This window comes from Kryptolebias marmoratus, linkage group LG20, assembly GCF_001649575.2.
Source record: "Kryptolebias marmoratus isolate JLee-2015 linkage group LG20, ASM164957v2, whole genome shotgun sequence".
In the NCBI taxonomy this organism is placed as follows: domain Eukaryota; kingdom Metazoa; phylum Chordata; class Actinopteri; order Cyprinodontiformes; family Rivulidae; genus Kryptolebias; species Kryptolebias marmoratus.
In genome coordinates, this window is record NC_051449.1 from 14,602,129 (window position 1) to 14,621,482 (window position 19,354).

General features: G+C 42.5%; 2 protein-coding genes across 3 annotated transcripts in view; one reads left to right on the forward strand and one right to left on the reverse strand.

Moving 5' to 3' along the window:
• Positions 1-7,376, forward strand: part of dnah9l (dynein, axonemal, heavy polypeptide 9 like) — a 36,866-nt gene extending 29,490 nt beyond the window's left edge. Inside the window, exons 68-87 of the mRNA XM_037981918.1 lie at positions 104-226; positions 314-518; positions 677-841; positions 942-1,082; positions 1,272-1,442; positions 1,512-1,634; positions 1,721-1,914; positions 2,067-2,215; positions 2,406-2,533; positions 2,637-2,774; positions 3,312-3,401; positions 3,489-3,680; positions 3,753-3,872; positions 4,451-4,510; positions 4,687-4,869; positions 5,101-5,283; positions 5,494-5,609; positions 5,892-6,004; positions 6,102-6,242; positions 6,364-7,376. Of these exons, the coding sequence (XP_037837846.1) occupies positions 104-226; positions 314-518; positions 677-841; positions 942-1,082; positions 1,272-1,442; positions 1,512-1,634; positions 1,721-1,914; positions 2,067-2,215; positions 2,406-2,533; positions 2,637-2,774; positions 3,312-3,401; positions 3,489-3,680; positions 3,753-3,872; positions 4,451-4,510; positions 4,687-4,869; positions 5,101-5,283; positions 5,494-5,609; positions 5,892-6,004; positions 6,102-6,242; positions 6,364-6,611 (2,983 nt within the window). The 3' untranslated portion in view covers positions 6,612-7,376. The remainder of the gene's footprint in view (positions 1-103; positions 227-313; positions 519-676; positions 842-941; positions 1,083-1,271; positions 1,443-1,511; positions 1,635-1,720; positions 1,915-2,066; positions 2,216-2,405; positions 2,534-2,636; positions 2,775-3,311; positions 3,402-3,488; positions 3,681-3,752; positions 3,873-4,450; positions 4,511-4,686; positions 4,870-5,100; positions 5,284-5,493; positions 5,610-5,891; positions 6,005-6,101; positions 6,243-6,363) is intronic.
• LOC108239514 (mitogen-activated protein kinase kinase kinase 13-A-like) lies at positions 6,787-18,489 on the reverse strand. Of its 2 annotated transcripts, none has more exons than XM_017422262.3 (11): positions 17,965-18,489; positions 15,653-15,740; positions 14,597-14,698; positions 13,683-13,748; positions 13,542-13,570; positions 13,316-13,453; positions 12,940-13,026; positions 10,597-10,671; positions 10,380-10,486; positions 8,629-8,809; positions 6,787-8,528 (listed from the first exon to the last, which is right to left on the reverse strand). In XM_017422262.3, exons 1-11 carry the CDS (start codon positions 18,121-18,123, stop codon positions 7,530-7,532), a joined length of 2,031 nt encoding a protein of 676 aa, XP_017277751.1. In that variant the 5' UTR covers positions 18,124-18,489; the 3' UTR covers positions 6,787-7,529. The 2 variants fall into 2 exon arrangements, with proteins under 2 accessions (XP_017277751.1, XP_017277750.1); XM_017422261.3 differs by having other exon boundaries at positions 6,787-8,531; positions 17,965-18,486.
• Positions 18,490-19,354: the final 865 nt, after the last annotated feature.

Sequence of the window (19,354 nt, forward strand, 5' to 3'; positions counted from 1 at the left end):
GGGGGGAGTTTGTAAAGTAAAGGATCTGAGTCCACAGCTGCATAACACACCCGCAAGCTTTTTGCTTCTCATTCCTTTGTTCTAATGATCCATAATTTTCCAGATATGTGGACGTTATTGAACAGGCTGTGGTGGCAGGTGACACTGTGCTGATCGAAAACCTGGAGGAGACAATTGACCCTGTTATTGACCCTCTGCTGGGGCGACACACAATCAAGAAGGGCAGGTAACAGCCTAAAAAACAAGCGTGCACAGAAAACATTTTGCTTCCTTCGCCCCGCTCTTCCCTTGTCTCCTCTCTGTCCCGCTGCAGCTGTATAAAGGTCGGGGACAAAGAGTGTTTCTTCCATCCAGGCTTCAGACTCATTCTTCACACCAAGCTGGCCAATCCTCACTACAAACCAGAGATTCAGGCCCAGACCACCCTCATTAACTTCACAGTGACCAGAGACGGGCTGGAGGACCAGCTCCTGGCCCAGGTGGTGAACCAGGAGAGACCAGACCTCGAGCAACTAAAGGTGGGCAGGAATTATTGTCAGGTTCCCGTGTTGCAATCACATGTAGGTTCTCTTGTATTATATTTTCATGCTCCTCCACTTTCATACAAAAGCACTGTCTTTGGTTCAACTCGAGTTCACAATTTTTAACTTTTTTTTTTTGCTTCATTTCTCTGCAGAGTGAACTGACAAAACAGCAGAACATGTTTAAGATTGAGTTGAAGCTTCTGGAGGACGAGCTGCTAACCCGACTGTCTGCAGCAGAAAGTAACTTCCTCGGTGACACCGTGCTGGTGGAGAAACTCGAGACCACCAAGCACACCGCTGCTGAGATTGAGATGAAGGTAAATGAGAAGGCAAAAAAACAAGGATCTTTAGTTTCTTTCAATGTGTCCCCTTTACATTTTCAGTTATTTTCTGCATCCTCTCTCTTTGCTTTCTCAGGTTCTGGAGGCCAAAGTTAACGAGGTCAAAATAAACGAAGCCAGGGAGCACTACCGTCCCGTCGCAGTCCGAGCTTCTCTGCTCTACTTCATCATGAATGATCTGAACAAGATCAATTCGATGTACCAGTTCAGCCTCAAGGTAACCAGATGGCACAGGCAGAGGCTGACTCACATCTCAGTATCTCACAAACTCAATTAAAGCGAGGCAGGAGTGCATATGATGAAATGCATAATTTAATCTGTGATCTCTAATGTGACTTTAATGCTCCTAACCAACTCCACGGTAACACAGAAGGTCCCACTTATTGATTTTTCTTGTTGTTTTCAGGCCTTTAACATTGTTTTCCACAAGGCGGTGGAGATGGCGGAGGCCTGTGAGGACGTAAAGAGCCGAGTGAACACACTCATAGACCGTGTTACGTACTCTACCTTCAACTACATCAGCAGGGGGCTGTTTGAGAGAGACAAGCTCACCTTTACAGCTCAGCTAGCCTTCCAGGTGCGTACAGGTTTGTGTCTGTGTTGGAGAAAGATTTAGTTTTTCTCTGACCGTCTTTGCTTTTCCCAGCTCCTCCTGATGAGCAAGGAAATAGACGTTCGAGAACTGGACTTCCTGTTACGTTTCAACATTGACCACAACTATGTCAGCCCCCTGGACTTTCTCTCCAACACAGCGTGGAGCGCCATCAAGGTTCACACAAACACGGATTTGTTTTTGCCCGCTGTGTGTGAAGGATACTTTCGCTCACTGCCTTTTGCCTCCTGTTTGCGTCCCAGGTGATGAGTTTTACTGATGAGTTTCGTGGTCTGGACCGGGACATCGAAGGCTCACCTAAACGCTGGAAAAAGCTTGTCGAGTCGGAGTGTCCAGAGAAGGAGAAGTTTCCACAGGAGTGGAAGGGGAAAAGTTCCCTGCAGAAACTGATCATGATGAGAGCCCTGAGACCAGACCGCATGACCTATGCTCTCAGGTGATGAGTTTTTTTTTTTCCCCTTCATATATTTGAGATAATATATTCTGATTTGTTGACAAATTAGTACAAACTGATGACAAAAAGTGCACAAGAAATGTTAATTATTACTAACTAAAGTCTCATGTTCACTTTGATTTGGTGTACTCTAGGAACTTTGTGGAAGAGAAACTCGGGGTGAAGTATACCGAGGGCCGAAAGTCTGAATTTGCTAAATCTTTTAGAGAAAGCGGCCCGACCTCTCCCATGTTTTTCATCCTCTCACCTGGAGTGGACCCACTTAAAGATGTGGAATCCCTGGGTAAAAGGAGCGCAATCACACACCTTCATTCTGATCACACAGAGCAAATAAGAGGTCTTACCATAGGGTTAAAACAGAGCTGTACAATTGAGAAAACATGAACCATATTTTTTTAATTGTTTTGTTTTACTTTAAACATGTCAGTTTGGGTCTGTGCACAGTTTTAAAGCAACAGTTCTGTGTTCTCCAGGAAGGAAGCTGGGTTTCACTATAGACCTCGGGAAGCTGCACAATGTCTCCTTGGGTCAAGGACAGGAAACTGTGGCTGAAATCGCCATGGAAAAGGCTGCAAAGGAGGGTCACTGGGTTATATTGCAGGTCTATTTTATTTTATCAATCCCTATCATTTTGGACAAGTACAGTTAAACCAATGCTTTTAGTTAAAGAAATGTGACGTATTAAAATAATGGAAAATGTGTAGAACATCCACCTGGTTGGCCGTTGGCTGGGCGCCCTTGAGAAGCTCCTGGAGCGCTGCTGTGAGGACAGTCATCCAGATTACCGAGTGTTTATGAGCGCCGAGCCGTCATCCTCTCCTCAGGAACACATCATACCACAGGTGGAAATGTTGTGCATGTGCAGTAATTATTGCCCACCATCAAAAAGGAAAAAGGTTTTTGCCTGTGTATGTGTGTTTTTGTTTGCTGTACCCTTAAAAAAATACATCATAAATCACTAAAAAGGATTTTTATGAAGCTGAAAGAAAGTACAACTGAGTAACTTGTGGAGTCAGCACAATTCAAGATGGCTGACTTTATAAAACATAAAAATATCTATAATTTGATGAATTTGACAAATATTGAGCTACAGTTTAGTGTGGTATTAGCTGAGTCATTTACAACGCATCTCGCAATATTGCATGAGATTCTGGAAAACTTTACTTTTGAAGTTTGACAACTTTATCCTATTTTAAAATAAGATGACTAAAACTCTGGCGTGAAAGATAGTTGGCGATATGCATTCCGTCAAGAAATGTTAGGACTTTTTTATTTATTGTTTCCTCTCAAGTATTTTTCTATCATCATTGTATGACTTCAAGAATGCTTACTGAAGAGATTACTAAATGCAGACTTCTTTTATCTTCTGTGTCACTCAGGGAATTCTGGAAAATGCCATTAAGATCACAAACGAACCTCCTACAGGCATGCATGCCAATCTACATGCTGCTCTGGATAACTTTGACCAGGTGAGTCTTTCTGCTTTTCACACATCGTAAATACATAATTTTGCTTTACCCAAAAAGTTCAGCATTCGTTGATTTGTCGCTCTGCAGGACATTCTGGACCAGTGCAGCCGTGAGCAGGAGTTCAAGACCATCCTCTTCTCTCTGTGCTACTTTCATGCCTGTGTGGCTGAAAGGAGGAAGTTTGGGCCGCAGGGTTGGAACAGAAAGTATCCGTTCAACACCGGAGACCTGACCATATCAGTGAACGTCCTCTACAACTACCTGGAGGCCAACACACAGGTGGGGAGTGTTTTGATGAGAATGTATGAAGTACGGATTGTATTAGTAGTGATTTTTGCTATGGTAATGAAGGTTCCATGGGAGGACCTGAGGTATCTGTTTGGAGAGATCATGTATGGAGGACACATCACTGATGACTGGGACAGGCGGCTCTGCAGGACATACCTGGAGGAATACATGCAGCCCAACCAGGTTTGTGTGATTGCTTTTGGAAATGGTGAAGGAACACGAGTGCAATGAGTCAGTGCAGCAATTTCACATTGCAAAAAATTCAATGGTTACTCACTAGCACAAATGGTAGCAGCAGCAGCTTCCTGTAACACTGTGCAGCCTGGAGCACGTCCAGCAGGAATATCATAATATTGCTGGCAGAATAAAAATAATGCAAAACTGGCAACAGTGTAATGGTTTATAAAATAGCGGTGGCATGAACTGTAATAAAACTTTAGGATTAAAGCTGTTTTAAGATGACATCCATCCACTTTAGTATTAGCTCTGTTCAAACTAGCTATTAGTTCAATAATCCGGACAGAGTTAAACTTTAAACTTTGGTCATTCACAGAGCTGTCTACAACAGGTAAGATATTAATTGTTCATATCTTCCACAGAAACCTTCTTTAAAATCTTTAAGGCCAATTAGGCCTGAGAATTTGGTTAGTTTTAGTCTACAGACTCTTTGAGAAAGCAAAACTTGTAGTGGTTTTAGTCAGGAGTAATATATATTTGTATTTTTACCTAAAGCTAATAAATCTTTATTTTTTATGACTTAGTTTGACCGGAAACTTGCACTGGCACCTGGATTTTTTGTTCCTTCCAATTTGGACTACAAGGTAAGGTTAATAAATCTTGTATGAAATGGTTCAGCTTTCCAACGCTGTGCAGTTTTCTAGTGTTACCCTGTATGTAGATCAAATCTAAAAATGTTGCACTCAGCTAAGCACAAAGCCCTACCTGACTGCAAGATTTCATTATTTTTCTTCCCTGAATGTGTTATGATTCATCTCAGGGCTACCATGACTTCATAGATGAAATGCTGCCCCACGAAAGCCCAGTGCATTATGGGCTGCATCCGAACGCAGAGATTGAGTTCCTCACAGTGACGTCTGATAATCTTTTTCACACTCTGCTGGAGCTGCAGTCTCCTGATGCTGTGATGGGAGACGGAGCTTCTCAGACGCTGGAGGAGAAGGTAGTCGCAACACGTTCAGTTATTTTATGGGATCTGTAAAAGAGAGACTTTACCTTACTCAGCAATGTAATCATTAAATATAAACGAATGATTGCCCATTGTTGCAAATACTTAATTTAATAAGCATACTTCTTGATTTTTTGCAGGAAACAAGGTAGATATATTTCAGTGAATCTGTTGATCATTACATGTTTGTCTTCCTATGTCCCTCCTATTTTTCACCCTCCGCAGGTGAAAACTATTTTAGACGAGGTGATGGAAAAGCTACCAGAGGAGTATAACATGTCTGACATCACCTCCAAGACGGCTGAACGATCGCCATACATCCTAGTCTGCTTCCAGGAATGCGAGCGCATGAACATGCTGATTTTTGAGATCCGACGCTCACTGAAGGAGCTCGATCTGGGACTCAAAGTACGCTCAACCCTCTCCAGCTGCGTTCATTGGTTTTCCAGGACAGGCCACAGAATCACCTTGAAATTAGATGTCAGACATGGAGCTACTTATCTAATGCAGTTAGCCATTTAGATGAATGGACCATAATTATACTTTGATAACTGAATTTGCAACATATAGCACCTCCAACATGTGTGCTGATAGTAATAGATACATGTTTCTGTGAAGGGTGAATTGGCCATGTCCTCTGAGATGGAGAAGCTGCAGACAGCCCTGTTCTTTGACAACGTCCCTGACACCTGGACCAAACTGGCCTACCCTTCTACCTACAGCCTGGCCATCTGGTGTGTGTGTTTCACTTCTGTCTAATCATTTTTATTACCAAAAAATATAGGAGAAAAGCTCTGATGTGCCACCTTTGTTGTTTTGCTTTACATGTAAGATAAGTTTGATTGCACTGGTAGCAGTTATTTTGATATTCCCCGAATTTAAATGCATGCAATAACCTGCCAAGGATTGTGAACAGTTATCGATATCAATCAGGTCACAGAGGCTGTTTTTACAGAGCCCAGATAATTGACACTATCCAAACAGCTGTGGCCATGAGTCAAATTTATTTGTGTCAGGTACAATGATGTGATGCAGCGCTGCAAAGAGCTGGACAGCTGGACTCAGGACCTGTCTCTACCCAGCGTTGTCTGGATATCTGGACTATTCAACCCGCAGTCCTTCCTCACTGGTACAGTGTCACCTGGATATAAAAAATGACTCCCTTTCAGTTGTCACCAGACTGTAACCCTGTTGTACTCGTTAATTTTCATCGTGTCTGTTTCCAGCTGTGATGCAGTCTCTGGCGCGTAAAAACGAATGGCCTCTCGACAAAGTGAATCTTACCGTGGATGTAACCAAGAAGTTTAAGGAAGAGTTCAATCAGCCGGCCAGAGAGGGAGCATATGTGTATGGACTTTACATGGAAGGTAGAAGCTACCTTTCATTTTGTTGTTAGTTTTGTTTGTTGAGCAGAATTAAACATACACATGTATTTACTCAACATGAGAGTTCTACATGTCGCCCTTCCTTTCTTCTACCATTTTCCAGGTGCAAGATGGGACACTCAGACCGGGGTGATTACTGAGGCTCGTCTGAAAGAGCTGACTCCCGCCATGCCTGTCATCTCAGTCCGAGCTGTGCCCAACGACCGTCAGGAGACCAGGAACATCTACGAATGTCCACTCTACAAGACCAAGATCAGAGGGCCCACGTATGTCTGGACTTTTAGTCTCAAGACCAGAGAGCGGCCGGCTAAATGGGTCCTGGCTGGTGTGGCCCTGCTGCTCAGTGTATGAGAGGTTCAGGGGACCACAGGTAAAGATTCAGCTCAGACAGACATTTTAATAGGTGTTAACATAGTTTACTAGTGGACCGCGTGGCTATTTTTGTGTTCCTTTTATACTAATTGTCAAAATTTCACATTCAGTGGCACATGCAGAAAATATAGCTGTATAGTCACTGCAAATGGAATCAGACCTTTCTTTTTATTTAAAAATAATATAATATAGAGAAAAATTTCCAAAATTCACACACTAGATCACAGTTAGAACTGGTATAGTCGAAGCACGTTTTAACAAATCAAATCAACAAACTAAAAGATACTCTAAGCAGGAGGAAAAAACAAGAACAACAGTGCTGCCTTGTTAGAGTGGCATTCAAGTGCATTATTTTCGTCACACTTGTACCTCTTACAGTATGTTATGCAGCAGTTTACCAAATACATTAAATTACACAGGTGAAAACATTCTTTAAGCCCCTTTCAGACACGATTATCTCCATTTCTGTATCAACGAACAACGTGAGCTTTATTTAAAATGAAGACTAGTCACTTGTACAGAAAAGAAATGATCTTGTATCATTCCATATCACATTCAACATGTTATAAAAATCATGTTAAAGCTAAAAAGACTGAAATAAAACTTTGTGCTTGAGCTTCAGCTTCTCTGTCTCACACTCCTGTGTCTGGCGCCAGTAGATGTAAACTCAAAAGTGATTGTTGTTTGAATGTCTGAAAAGGGGTTGATTTTTTTTAGCTCCTTATGAAGGGATGTGATATTTACCATTTAATTTAAAAAAACACAAAGAACGTTTTGTCTTTTTCATCTAAAGGCTGTAATGCACGTTCTGTAGCTCGGATGCTGCATGTGCCAACAAGTCCGAATCCTCCTAGTTTGGCCACTGTTAGTGTTTCTCCGTGCCTGCTGATGTGGTTTTTAGTCGCTGTCAGACCAGTCGAGCTCCATCATGTCCATGGCCGCGGTAGCCATGTTGATCTTGCTTCCGTGTCGCACGCTGCAGCTCTTCACAGAGTTCTGATTGGAGGACGCTCGCATGCTCACCTGCATCCCGGCGCGACCGACGACGCCCACCTCGCCTCTGACCTGTTGACTGACAGCCTCGCTGAGGTTGCCTCTGACGCCCTGGACTACAACTCCCATGTCACTCCTGCGACTCCTGATCCCCACCTCGCTCCTAACGCCATGGCCCATCATCTTCCTCACTCCCAGGTCGCCCATGTTCATGTCCATGTCCATGTCGCTGAGTTTCTCCACCTCCCCCATCTCATCTATATCTAGAGACAACATGTCCCCCAGGCCTCCAAAACTTCCATGGAGACCCTTAAACATGGTTGGCAGCCTCCCTCCTTCAAGCCCACCCTCCACCCCTTTCTCCTCTAGCCTGTCCCCAAGTTTCTCAATCTCCCATCCTCCCTCCTTCTCACTCTCGTCCTCTGCCTCCCCAAATCCTCCTGAGAACCCTCGGACTATGGTGGTCACTCTGCTTCTCTGCATGCCTCCCTTCTCCCTGTCCCCCTCCTCCCAGGTCCTCTCCTCCCTCTCCACCACACCTCCCGGGAAGCTCCTGAGCGTTACTTGCACCCGTCCTCCCTCGAGACTCCCACTGTCACTTTGTTCCCTCTGCCTCCATCCTTTCTCCTCAATAGTTCCTTCCTCCTCCCCGTCTTCCTCTTCGAACCTTCCCTGCAGCTCTCGGAGCATGGCATGCAGCCTCCCACCACCGTCGAGTGAGCCCACCCCTCTCTCCAGTGTGGCACTGCTCCCCCTCTCCGTGTCTCCATTACTGAGCGTGCGGAAGAGAGAGCTGACACCAGCGCTGCTGACCCCGGCACTGCTGAGCCCAGTGCTGTTAGAGTCCTGGGAGTGTGAGCGGAAGAACGAGCCAGAGGAGCCGATTGATAATGGCGTGAAGAACTGCTAAACCAAAGCAGAAGAGCAATTGTCACTGCTAATTTCTGAAAGCAAACTTTAGCCTGAACAAGCGCTACATACACTTCATTTTGATGCAGCTTACAGGTGAAATGTTTGACCGTTCCATGAGTAGAGAGGTTGGACTGGGAGTCATGCTGGACCTCTCCTTCAGCCGCTCCTCCCACAGTCTGAGCCTCCTCTCCCTCTCCTCCAGCTCCTTCTCCTTGGAGTAAAGCTCCCTCTCGAGCTTTCGGAGGCGCTCCAGGGTTGACTCTATCTCACACCTGTTCCATGTGCACATAAGATGTAGACAAAAAAAAAAAAGAATATGGACTGAAGAACACTTGATCCCGACCTGAAGATTAAAGGTGAAGTAGAGAACTGTGCTGTGGTCCATGAACCATGTGATGCACTACAAATGACATTTGTTTCAGTGAAGATCTTGATTGAGAAGCATGGAACACTAATGACTTCTTTTATTTTGCATCTACTCCTTATGAGGCCCTTTATTAACTCTAACAACTTTCAATGCAGTTTAAGAGTTTGTGCAATTTCAAAGTAGTGTTGAATGCTTAGAACAGGTTCACATCCAGAAGCTGATTTAAAAAAGAACTTCAGCTAAAACTTCAAACTTCAAAAAGAAATCTTTTTTGGAGACAAAAAAAATAGTTATATTTTATACTTCCGCGCTGGTGATATTATTGATCTTCTACATTAGTATTTACAGACCTACAACCTTTAAAAAAAGTATAGAAGGTTAATTTTAAACATTCTAGATACACAAACATCTGGATGGAAATGTTATAATTGTTTTAACTGCTACAAAAACTTAATGGGTGGGTAGTTTGATCTTTTTATTTAGTCTCCAAAGATTAGGGTTTAATTACTTTGTTGTATTTTCTTGTGATTAATAAACATTTTGTGTGATGAAGTTTAGTAATTTGAGCTACTGTTTTTGTTGACCAAAAGAAATTTTAGATCTGTTTTATTACTGGTTTAAAAAAGGTCAAACTATATAGCTGTCCTATATCCAAATGAGCACATTATCTGACCTTCGTCTCACATGCTGTAGACTCAAATTTGTTTACTCAAGATCACAAATCTGCTTGTGTGTGAGATTGTGGGTTAATTAGTATAAAACATTTCTGCTGCAGTACTGTCTGCCTCCACAAAAGGTCACTGTGGGAGTGGGTGTGTGTCTCTGAACGTGCATTTACAAACAATCGCCTCTCGCTGCAGCTTAATATAGACACAGCCATACCTCCTGTGTTCCTTCAGCACACCCCTTCACCTCCTCCACTCTGTTTCCCCTCAATGTCCAGATTTTTTCCACCCACAGCCAAAACTTCACTCAAAAGTGCCTTGGCGGCGCTCGTGTTAAATATGTGCAGAATGTCACACCTTCTCTCCTCTGGCTGAATGCCCACGTCTCTCCCTCTCCTCTGTCCCGGCCCCTCCACCCAACCACCCCCCCACCGGTCCACCCTCGTCCCCACTCTAACCCTGTTGTTTCTCTCTTGCGCGCAGTGTTTCAGATTTCACACTCACTCAGGACATTTCTTTTCCGCCCCGTTCGTCTCCACCTCAGCTACCATTTGGTTTCTCCTCCTCTACACCTCACCACCCACCCCTGCCCCCCTCCAGGTCCAGCCCCCTGTCCCTCCCACCCGTGGAGGAGTAGAGGAATCTCTTCCATGGACACTTTCCAGAGAGCTTAATATAGACTGAAGCCGAGTGCAGGGTCGCATATTCAGATTCTCTCCGGAGTTTCAGAGTCGCACAGAGTTGTGAGTGTTTGTGCGTTGTTTTGAATGCCTGCACCTGTGATTTCTGACTGTTTGCTTTTGTTTTTACCTCCACTGGTCCTTGTGATGAAGGAAAGAGTTGCACTGGTCTGGTAGCCTGCTGTCGTTGGCCATGGACTCCAAGGTTAACAGCACCTGCTTAAATTGTGGTCGTTCCTATAGTTTGAAACAGAATGTAGCATTTTTATTTTCCTCGTGAGTAAACAATCCTATGAGCGATACAAAAAGTTTTAGGGTATATTTATCTCCCGTCAGTTTGGTCTCACCTTTGGCTCTGCTAGCCAACATTTCCTCATCAACTCTGCAAAACTTGCAGGACAGCTGGTGGGGATGGTTAGCCTCTAAACACAAGCAAACATACATGCTTTTAGGTCTTTTGGAAAGGAGAACACAACCTTAAACCTTTTTTTTTTAGCAAGAAATATTTGTGTCTGAAGAAGCAACAGTATCATTTCATTCGAAACAAGAGTAAGACTCAACAGCTTCACTACAGTCTCCATGAGGCTGCACTCCATCTAATTATGGTGGATAACAACATCGTGGTGACAATCCAAGCATGCTAATGTGCAGCAGGTATGTTTGCCAGGATTGCCATCTCATCTTAGCACATTAGCTTGGTGTTATTTGCTAAGCGACAATAATAACAATTAAATGACAAACTGTGTTTAATCTGCAACATTAAGGGATTCGATAAGATTCAATTCACAGGAGAAAACAAATCAAAATAATTTATTGTCAAAAAGGACCTGTTTGGTTTTAGGTGTCATTATAGAGAGTTGTACTGGTGTATTAAATGAGTGTCAAGTAATTTAGATTCACTGTTTTTCAGCGTTAAGAAGTCTGTCCATCTCCCCTGGTTAAATTAAAGTCCTTACTTATTCCAACTCCAGCACTCAGAACTTTATCATATTATTTTCTGTGAAGTTTCCACCAGCGTGTTGGAAGGGAGGCTCCGACTGAATGTCAAACCTCGGATCCAGGAGGAGCAGGGTGGCTTTCTTTCTGGCTTGTGGAATAGTGGACCAAATCTTCACCCTTGCAGAATTGCTGACAGGGTCACAAGAATTTAACTCTCTGATGTTTACTCTGGTGTCTACATGTGTTTTTGTGGATTTGGAGAGGGCTAATGACCAAGGTCACTTGTAAAAGCTCTGTATAGCCAGAAAAAGATTATGTGGTTCTTTTGGCGTCTTCGGTCCATGACTTTTAGCGTGCACTGGGACGGTTCGCAGCCGAGTGTGAAGCTGCTGGGATGCGAACCGTCACCTCCTCTAACTCCAAGGCCATGGTTCCTAACCGGAAAAGGGTGGAATGCTCCCTCCGGAGTGGGAGTGAGTCTCTGCCTTAACGAGAGAAGTTTCAGTGCCTGGGAGTCTTGTTCATGAGTGATGGTAGGTTCAAGTGGGAGAATAATCAAAAGATCACGGCCTCACCTGCAATAATGAAGCTCTAGTTTGCTGTGCTGAAAAAGAAGCTCTTGACTTACCGGTCTACCTTTCACCCCTGAACTGTGGTCACGATCATGACTGAAAGGAGATCCTGGATACTAACACCTTAAATGAGCTTCATCCATAGGGTGGCTGGGCTCAGCCTCAGAGATAAGTTGTGGAGCTCTGTCATCCGGGGAGAGCTCTGAGTAGAGTAGAGATTTAAGGTTCATTGAGTTTAACATTATCTCAAAACTCTGAGAATGATGTAACCGGGGAAAAGCAGGTGTCATAACAAAGGCATCGCTCTTAGTCTCGTCTCAATTAAATATTTCTCTGGTTGCTACAAAACTGAGCATCAGATTCAGCTGGTTCTGGTCTATAATGATCTTCCTCCCTCTCCTCATATCGCAATAAAAAAAATGGATTTCAAAGATATGACCAAGATCCAGAACTAGTTCTATTTGGACAGTGCCTCTTTATCCATGAATGTGCCAAAACTGTGAGGATTGCTCCACATTAGACTTTCTGGTATCATGAGCCCAGACAACTCCACAGCGCAGTGCAGTGAATGGAAACTTTTTTTTTTCACTAGGGATTAATCTTAAAATATCAGCAACTCTGAGTGGAGAGAGGGCAAGTTGAAGGGTCAGGAGGAGAGGTGTAGCTATGGAGGGGAAAATAAGAGATACTGGGAAAGAGGAAGAGTGAGACAGAGAGAGTTATTTAGGGAGAGTATTTGGAGATTAGCCAACAGCTACGCAGGAATCATATTCTCCTGGCTGTTTGCTGGCCCCCTGAGTGTGTGTGTTTGTGTATTTGTGGTCATAGAGGTCAGTAACTGAAACACAGACCTCACGTTACTGTCATCCCTTCCACTTGTAAACCTCGAGAATCAACCCTCATATCTCTGCACTTTTATTTTTTTTTCTTTTTATCCCCCCCCCCCCTCCTCTTTCTTGTAAAGGTTTCAGCCTGAGGAGAGTCTGGCCGAGCTCCACTGCTGTGTATCCAGGCCTTACATGAGCACAGAACTGACATCAGGCCTAAAAATACTCAGCCGAACCAGCTCACAGTGGAAAGCATGAGAGCATCGCATTGTGCCTCCAGCCGTCTCCAACTCTGATGGGTCAACACACTCGCAGTGGGTTCAAAAGATGCGTTTGTGTTTGTGTAGGTTACCTCTTGTTTTTCTACCACCAGCCAAGCAACCTGCAGCCCCTCGAAACCTTTGAAAGGAACCTCCCGAGTCAGCATTTCCCACAGGACCTGAACACAGAGAATACAGACTAGAACAAAGAAAAACACCAAGGTCTGGCTTCACATCAACATGGGATCAATATAAATACCTTATTTAAGGATACATGAGTATTTATCAGTATATTACTTTACCATTTGATCAGTTCATGCAAGCCCAAGTCTTCTACCTAATATAATTTAATTTTAGCTCTTCCATCTTTTATTTTATCTGTGCTCAGTACTGATTCTCAGACTCCTACAAGGAAAAGCTGATGGCTGCTGTTTCGCTACTAATATTTAGAAACTATTTCCAACTCACCACACCATATGAGTAGGTGTCACAGGTCTCAGAAACAGGTAAGCTCTGAATTACTTCAGGAGCCATCCACGGAAAAGTGCCCACCACCGTCATATGAGTGGTGTGGGACAGAAACTTAGACGCTCCGAAGTCACAAATCTGAAATACCAAACCATATAACTTAAAAATATACACAAGTTGTGTCCAGTTCTTTTTGTGAATGGATCACAAAACTGTTGCTACATACCTTCAGCACTTTATTTACTGTCATTACCACTGTAAAAACAGAGAAGAAACCGGTCAGTGCGTTATGACCCGTGCTTGTATGTGCATCTGTTCGTAGAGCAAGTTAGAGCAACAAATCAGGATGAAGTTTGAATAACGTTACCATTCCTTGACTTAAGATCTCTGTGAATGACTTTCACTGGAGCTTCTGCATGGAGGTAATGCATCCCTGTAAAGAAATGAAGCAATTAGGCAGAAAAACCTGGTGGAGTGTTTTAACAATATCCAGAATGTGGCTGCAGTGTCATTCTACGGCATTTTGTTTTAGACTGTAAAAATCCAATGGAGCCATAAAGAAGGCCTCAGTGAATAATCTGGGCATCATTTATACACTGAAGTCAAAATGGATTTGATTTTAAAAATTGATTAAGCAGAAAACCACTGTGTGTTTTGTGTGTGGTTCTTGTTACGAAGGACAAAAAGGCATTTGTGAACCCTAACTCTGATATAAAAACAATTTTATAAACAGGCAAATTTTGAACAATTTATCTGCTATTCTTGTAGCGGAATTGCAGTTTAGGATGCATGTGCATCATAAATGCTTGAGCTCTATTTCTAATGCCAAAAGAATATTAATTAAAAGAAGTCTTAAATGTTTGTGGGAATGTCACAAACGAGGTGCTGTTTCACATGAACCTTTTTTCCCCATCATTGCACTTTTTAAGCTTCTACCATAGCAGGGTGGCAGATTGATTGATTACAGGTTACAGATTAGAAACTGTAAATGCATAAAAATATATATATTTTCTTCTATATCACCATCATTTGCCACCACAATATTCAACCAGGTGCATATTTAGTATTATTGCATACTCATACGTCTTCATAGGATTATTTCTTTTTTATGTGTCATTGTTACCCACAAATTAGGAAGCAAACAAAAATTGTACACTTTCTTTTGTATATATATATATAAGGTTAACCAGAAAATATAAAAGGCATTATTATTATTCCTGCCTCTGAGATGGTTGCAATATAAATTTAATCACCTAATGATTATAATCTTTTTGAGCGTACCTTTGGCTATCTGTATGGCCCATGTCATGATCTGCTCCATGTCCATCTCCTCACTCTGCTCACTGGAAATATACTCATACAGCGAGCCACCGCTCGCATATTCTGCAAGGCAACGCGCACAATATGATGAATCATTTTAAAAGGCAAAGCCTAAATTGAGGAACAGAACAACAACAACAGCATCTGTAACCATGTCATTATACTGCAATAAACAAAACTCCATTCTGAGTTTGATCCATGACACTTTCAGACCCGATCATTTACAGATTATGAGAGAACTTGTCTGACAAAACAGTTTGGTTTCATCACAGGGGGCCTTTTTGACCTGCTAAAACTTGAAATTAAATTATTGAATTGAACTGAGCTGAAAAATATATATATATTATTGACAAATGGGAAAAATTTAACTGGAATGCACAAACAGACAAATTATTATTGTAGGGCCACTGCAATATGATTCCCTCCTGTACATTATTGTACAAACTCCATCTTAAAATGGCGTCATTGTACTTTATTTATATCAACTTGTATTTCTGCGTGCAGTAGACACAGACTCAGTAGCCCAGAGGCTCGTTGCTGGAAATGTTCAGAGCTACTGAGTGGTGTGTCAGTGTTTCATATTAACCATACAACCACATACAGGATTAAAACCTGATCCAAACATTCTGGACTCAGTTACAAACATAGGGGCTCGGAGAATGCTCTGATCGTTTAAAACACACGCACACATAAACACTACTCTGCTCTCAGAGCATGCGCTAACGCGTCTGTGACTCTCAACATTAGGGATCAAATGTATGCAAAGAGAAACTAATACAGCCACACACACACTTGCGTAAGTTTTTACGATCGGACAGTGTGTCCTAACCCTGCAACCCCTTCTTGCTTCACCTTTAAATCTCAGAACTCCCTTTAATCTTTCTTTTTTAATCATCAAATAGATCTGTATTTAGGGAATCATCTCCAGTGGCAGCAACCTGTTAAGGGGTAATATTCATGTGAGGACATTTGAAAGGATACATAAATTTCCCAAACACACAGAGTGTGGGGTCTGACCTGTGACAATGGCATAGTTGGGAGATTCCAGCACGGCTCCATAAAACTTAATGATGTTCTTGTGACTCAGTACACTGAGAATCTCTGCCTGGAGAAGACGACGAGACAAAAAAGAAACTCGGAAATCACAAAAACACTTTCATTATTGGAAAATTTCTACATCTGGCACAGACAGAAAACCTTAAGGTGTAAACTAATTTCTAAATCTTTAGATGTTTACATGTTATCCAGCATCAGAGGCATTTCTAACAGCGTCTCCAGGACGCCTGAGCTAAAAGCTGAACTTCTTTCACTCCAAGTCTCCAAACAATTTCCTCACTGCTGTGACAAACACGCCATTAGTCACAGCTGACAGACAGTGGACGTCCAGATTATAATTTCTGCCAAGCAACACAATAACCACCCATCAGTTATGTAAAATTGCACAAAAACTGCCCATGACCACCAAAGTATTTTCTCAGACTATTGTTTTTTTCATAGAGCAATTTATCAATTTCTGTTATGCGAGGTTCAGCTGGGAGTAAACATCAGTTTGTATTACAAATACCTACTACCAAGCTTCAGATCTTCTTGCATTTAATAAGCTACGCACATGCCGACACACTCCCTGAATGTACGACTCCAGTTCCAAAAAAGTTGAGGCGTGTAAAATGTAAATAAAAACAGAATGCAACAGATTTGCAAATCTCATAAACCAATATTTTATTCACACTGAAACTGTAAACATATCAAATGTTGAAACTAACTAGGTTAATTGGCAGCAAGTCAGTAAGAGGACTCAGTAGTAAAAAAATTTTTTAGAGAGGCAGAGGTTCACCAGGCTGTAAAATAACTGCATCTAAATTTCTGAATAATTTTCCTCAACAGCATTAAAACAGGTCTGATTCTGTTCTGGACATCACTGCATGGACTCCACAAGGCATTCTCTGTAAACACAGTTCACCTCACATCCATAAATGTGCAATCCATAAATGCTGATTAAAGCTCTATCAGGCAAAGAAGGAATCATATGTGACTAACATCCTGAAACACCGCAGTCTTCTCTGGATAAAAACTTATTTAAAATGAACTGAGGCAAAGTGGAAAACTGTTCTGTGGTCAGACGAATCAAAATTTGAAATTCTTTTTTGAAACCACAGTTGCAACATCCTCCTTACTAAAGAGAGGGACCATACGGCTTGTTATCAGCTCACAGTTCAAAAGCCTGTCTCTCTGATGGTATGGGGGTGCATTGGTGCCTATGGAATGGGCAGCTTACACATCAATGCAAAACAGTATACACAAATTTTAGATCAATGTCTGCTCCCATTCAGCATGAAATCCAGCAAAGAAGACCCAGGACTGTGGAACAGCTAGAATCCCACATGAGACAAGAATGGGACAACATTCAGATCTGAATCCTCCAGCAGCTGCTCTCCTCAGTCCCTGTTACATTTACAGGCTGTTGTTAAAAGCAGAGGGGATGCTTTGCAGTGGGAAACATGGCCCTGTCACAGCTTTTTTGAAAAGTGTTGCTGCCATAAAATTTAAACTAAAAATGGCCTTTTTCCCCCTAAAAATGGTACAATTTCTTAGTTTCTAATTTGATAGGTTTACTATGTTTCATTGTGAATAAAATATGGGTTTATGCAATTTGCAAACCATTGCATTTGGTGTTTATGTACATTTTACACAAGATCCCAACTTTTCTGGAATTGGGGTCATGTTTGTGAGCCTCAGTGAAAAAGCAGGAGTGAGAGAAGTCAATCAACCCACAAACTGAAATCACTTCCCTGTGTGGTTTTAGTTAGCTGGCTCGTGTGCATGACATCACTTTTTATTAGCCTGTAATGTAAGAGATCACCTTACTATGTATACGCCTTATAAAATCTGTCTCTCTGACAGTAACATAGCGCATAATACTCCCACAAAGTGACCAAGACTTTTCAAGAAACAGGCTCACAAGTCCTTAATGTGCCACCTCTGTGTTATTAACATGAAGGTAAATCATGTTTGTCACCGTCTGGGTCACACTGATGGAGGCCTCAAATGACCACACACCTCACCTTAACTTACAATGGGAGGATATTGGGGGGGGGTCAAACATAAATAAAACTCAATCTACAAAGAGCGAGATGGGAGGGGGACAACAAGAGGTATGTTTAAGATAAACACATTTTCAATGCCAGACAACAGGGAGGGAGGGGGCTTTGGATATAAAAAGACTGGGAAATTTGGTGTAAACGGAAACTTGTTGAATTCTAAATCTGTACTGCATCAAAATGCCTATAAAGGATATAAAAAGAATTAGATTTGCACGTCTTCTTTTTTACCTCTTTGTCGATCTTCAAAAGCTTCTTCACAGCCACCTCCTTGTCCTGGGATATCCACAGAGCTCTGTAGACGCTCCCAAAGCTGCCTCCTCCACAGTTCTCGTAGAAAAGCAAGTCCTCATGCTTTATCTGGACAAACGACGATCCAGGGGACGACATGGCATACTGACTCACACACACTCGAACACACACATGGACACACGCAACACTTAGGAGAAAAAGAAAAAAAAAAAAAAAAAAAAAAGGCTAAACTTTCAACTCACAACCGCTGCCTACAACAACTGGATACAAGCCCCGGATCAGCACACAGAGTGAGTGAGTGGTAAGAAAATGAGGTAAGGCAGAGTAGTTTCCTCCACAGGGTTTGGAGTGAGTGGATGTTGTCAGTCAGCTGAACAGATTGTCAGAAAGAAGAAACCAGAAAGTGCTGGAAAGAGAGAGAGAGAGAAGTTTTCTCTCCCTGAGTCAGGATCAGTTGGCTGTCACCATCAGACTAAGTGTTACATTGCCTGATAGTGGTGAGTCAGTGTAACTACAATGCTAACTGTGCACACACACACACACTTGCACGCAAGCTTAGAGATGAAGGACAGACGAGCAAGTATGTTTAAGATTGCTTTCGGCGTGTGCAGCCTGCCTTGAGCAGACATGCTGTTCAAATATGGTCACCGGCATGCAGGGCATTCCTCCTTCCTGGATAACCGTGGCTATATAAAGCTCTCCATACACTCCACACACTCACAGCTCTGCCTTATAGTGTGCTTGACATACTAAATTAGTTAGTAACTAGACTGACTGCCACAGACACTTCACTCCAAGGCTCAGACACTCTGCTGCTAAAAACATACTCACCACAGAAGCCACACAGGGACAGCGTCTTACTCAAGCAGACAGGAACCCTGACATCATCATCAGGATAGTCAGAATGACATCACTGCACAGGGACAGGTGAGATCAGCTGTGGGAATCAAACACACACATACGCATACACTTTGCAGCCACACAGAAACTCCCGGAGGGGTCTCAGAGAAGGCTTCCTTCACCGAACAGAGTGGTTTATTTTGCAGCTTTAAACAAAGTGATCCAAAAAAGCGGCAAAGTTTGATTTGCTTGTGTGCTTCAGGTCTTCATCAAATCCCATAAACCTCAGCTCGGGGTGCTTTACAAATTGCTGGCAGATAAATTGCCTCATCAGATCTTAAACTGGTAGAAGGAGCATAGCGGCAAATTTTGATCTGATGTTGATGGTGACAAGCTTTGTAATCATCTTCCAAATTTACCATCATTACCGTCGTAGGCACAAAATGACTTGCATCAAATTTCATTTCAGCTCTCTCAGCTAGACTCTTTGTGAGCAAAAACTGACAAATTGGCTTAAATATAGCACCTG

What these genes read in the sequence shown, in the direction of transcription:
- LOC108239514 (XM_017422261.3), bottom strand. Translation starts at nt 18,123, where the DNA reads ATGTCGTCCCCTGGATCGTCGTTTGTCCAGATAAAGCATGAGGACTTG. An exon ending in GGCCATACAGATAGCCAAAG is followed by an intron (nt 13,749 to 14,596) that starts GTACGCTCAAAA and finishes ATTTCTTTACAG; the next exon opens with GGATGCATTACCTCCATGCA. An exon ending in ACACCTACTCATATGGTGTG is followed by an intron (nt 13,027 to 13,315) that starts GTGAGTTGGAAA and finishes CTCTGTGTTCAG; the next exon opens with GTCCTGTGGGAAATGCTGAC.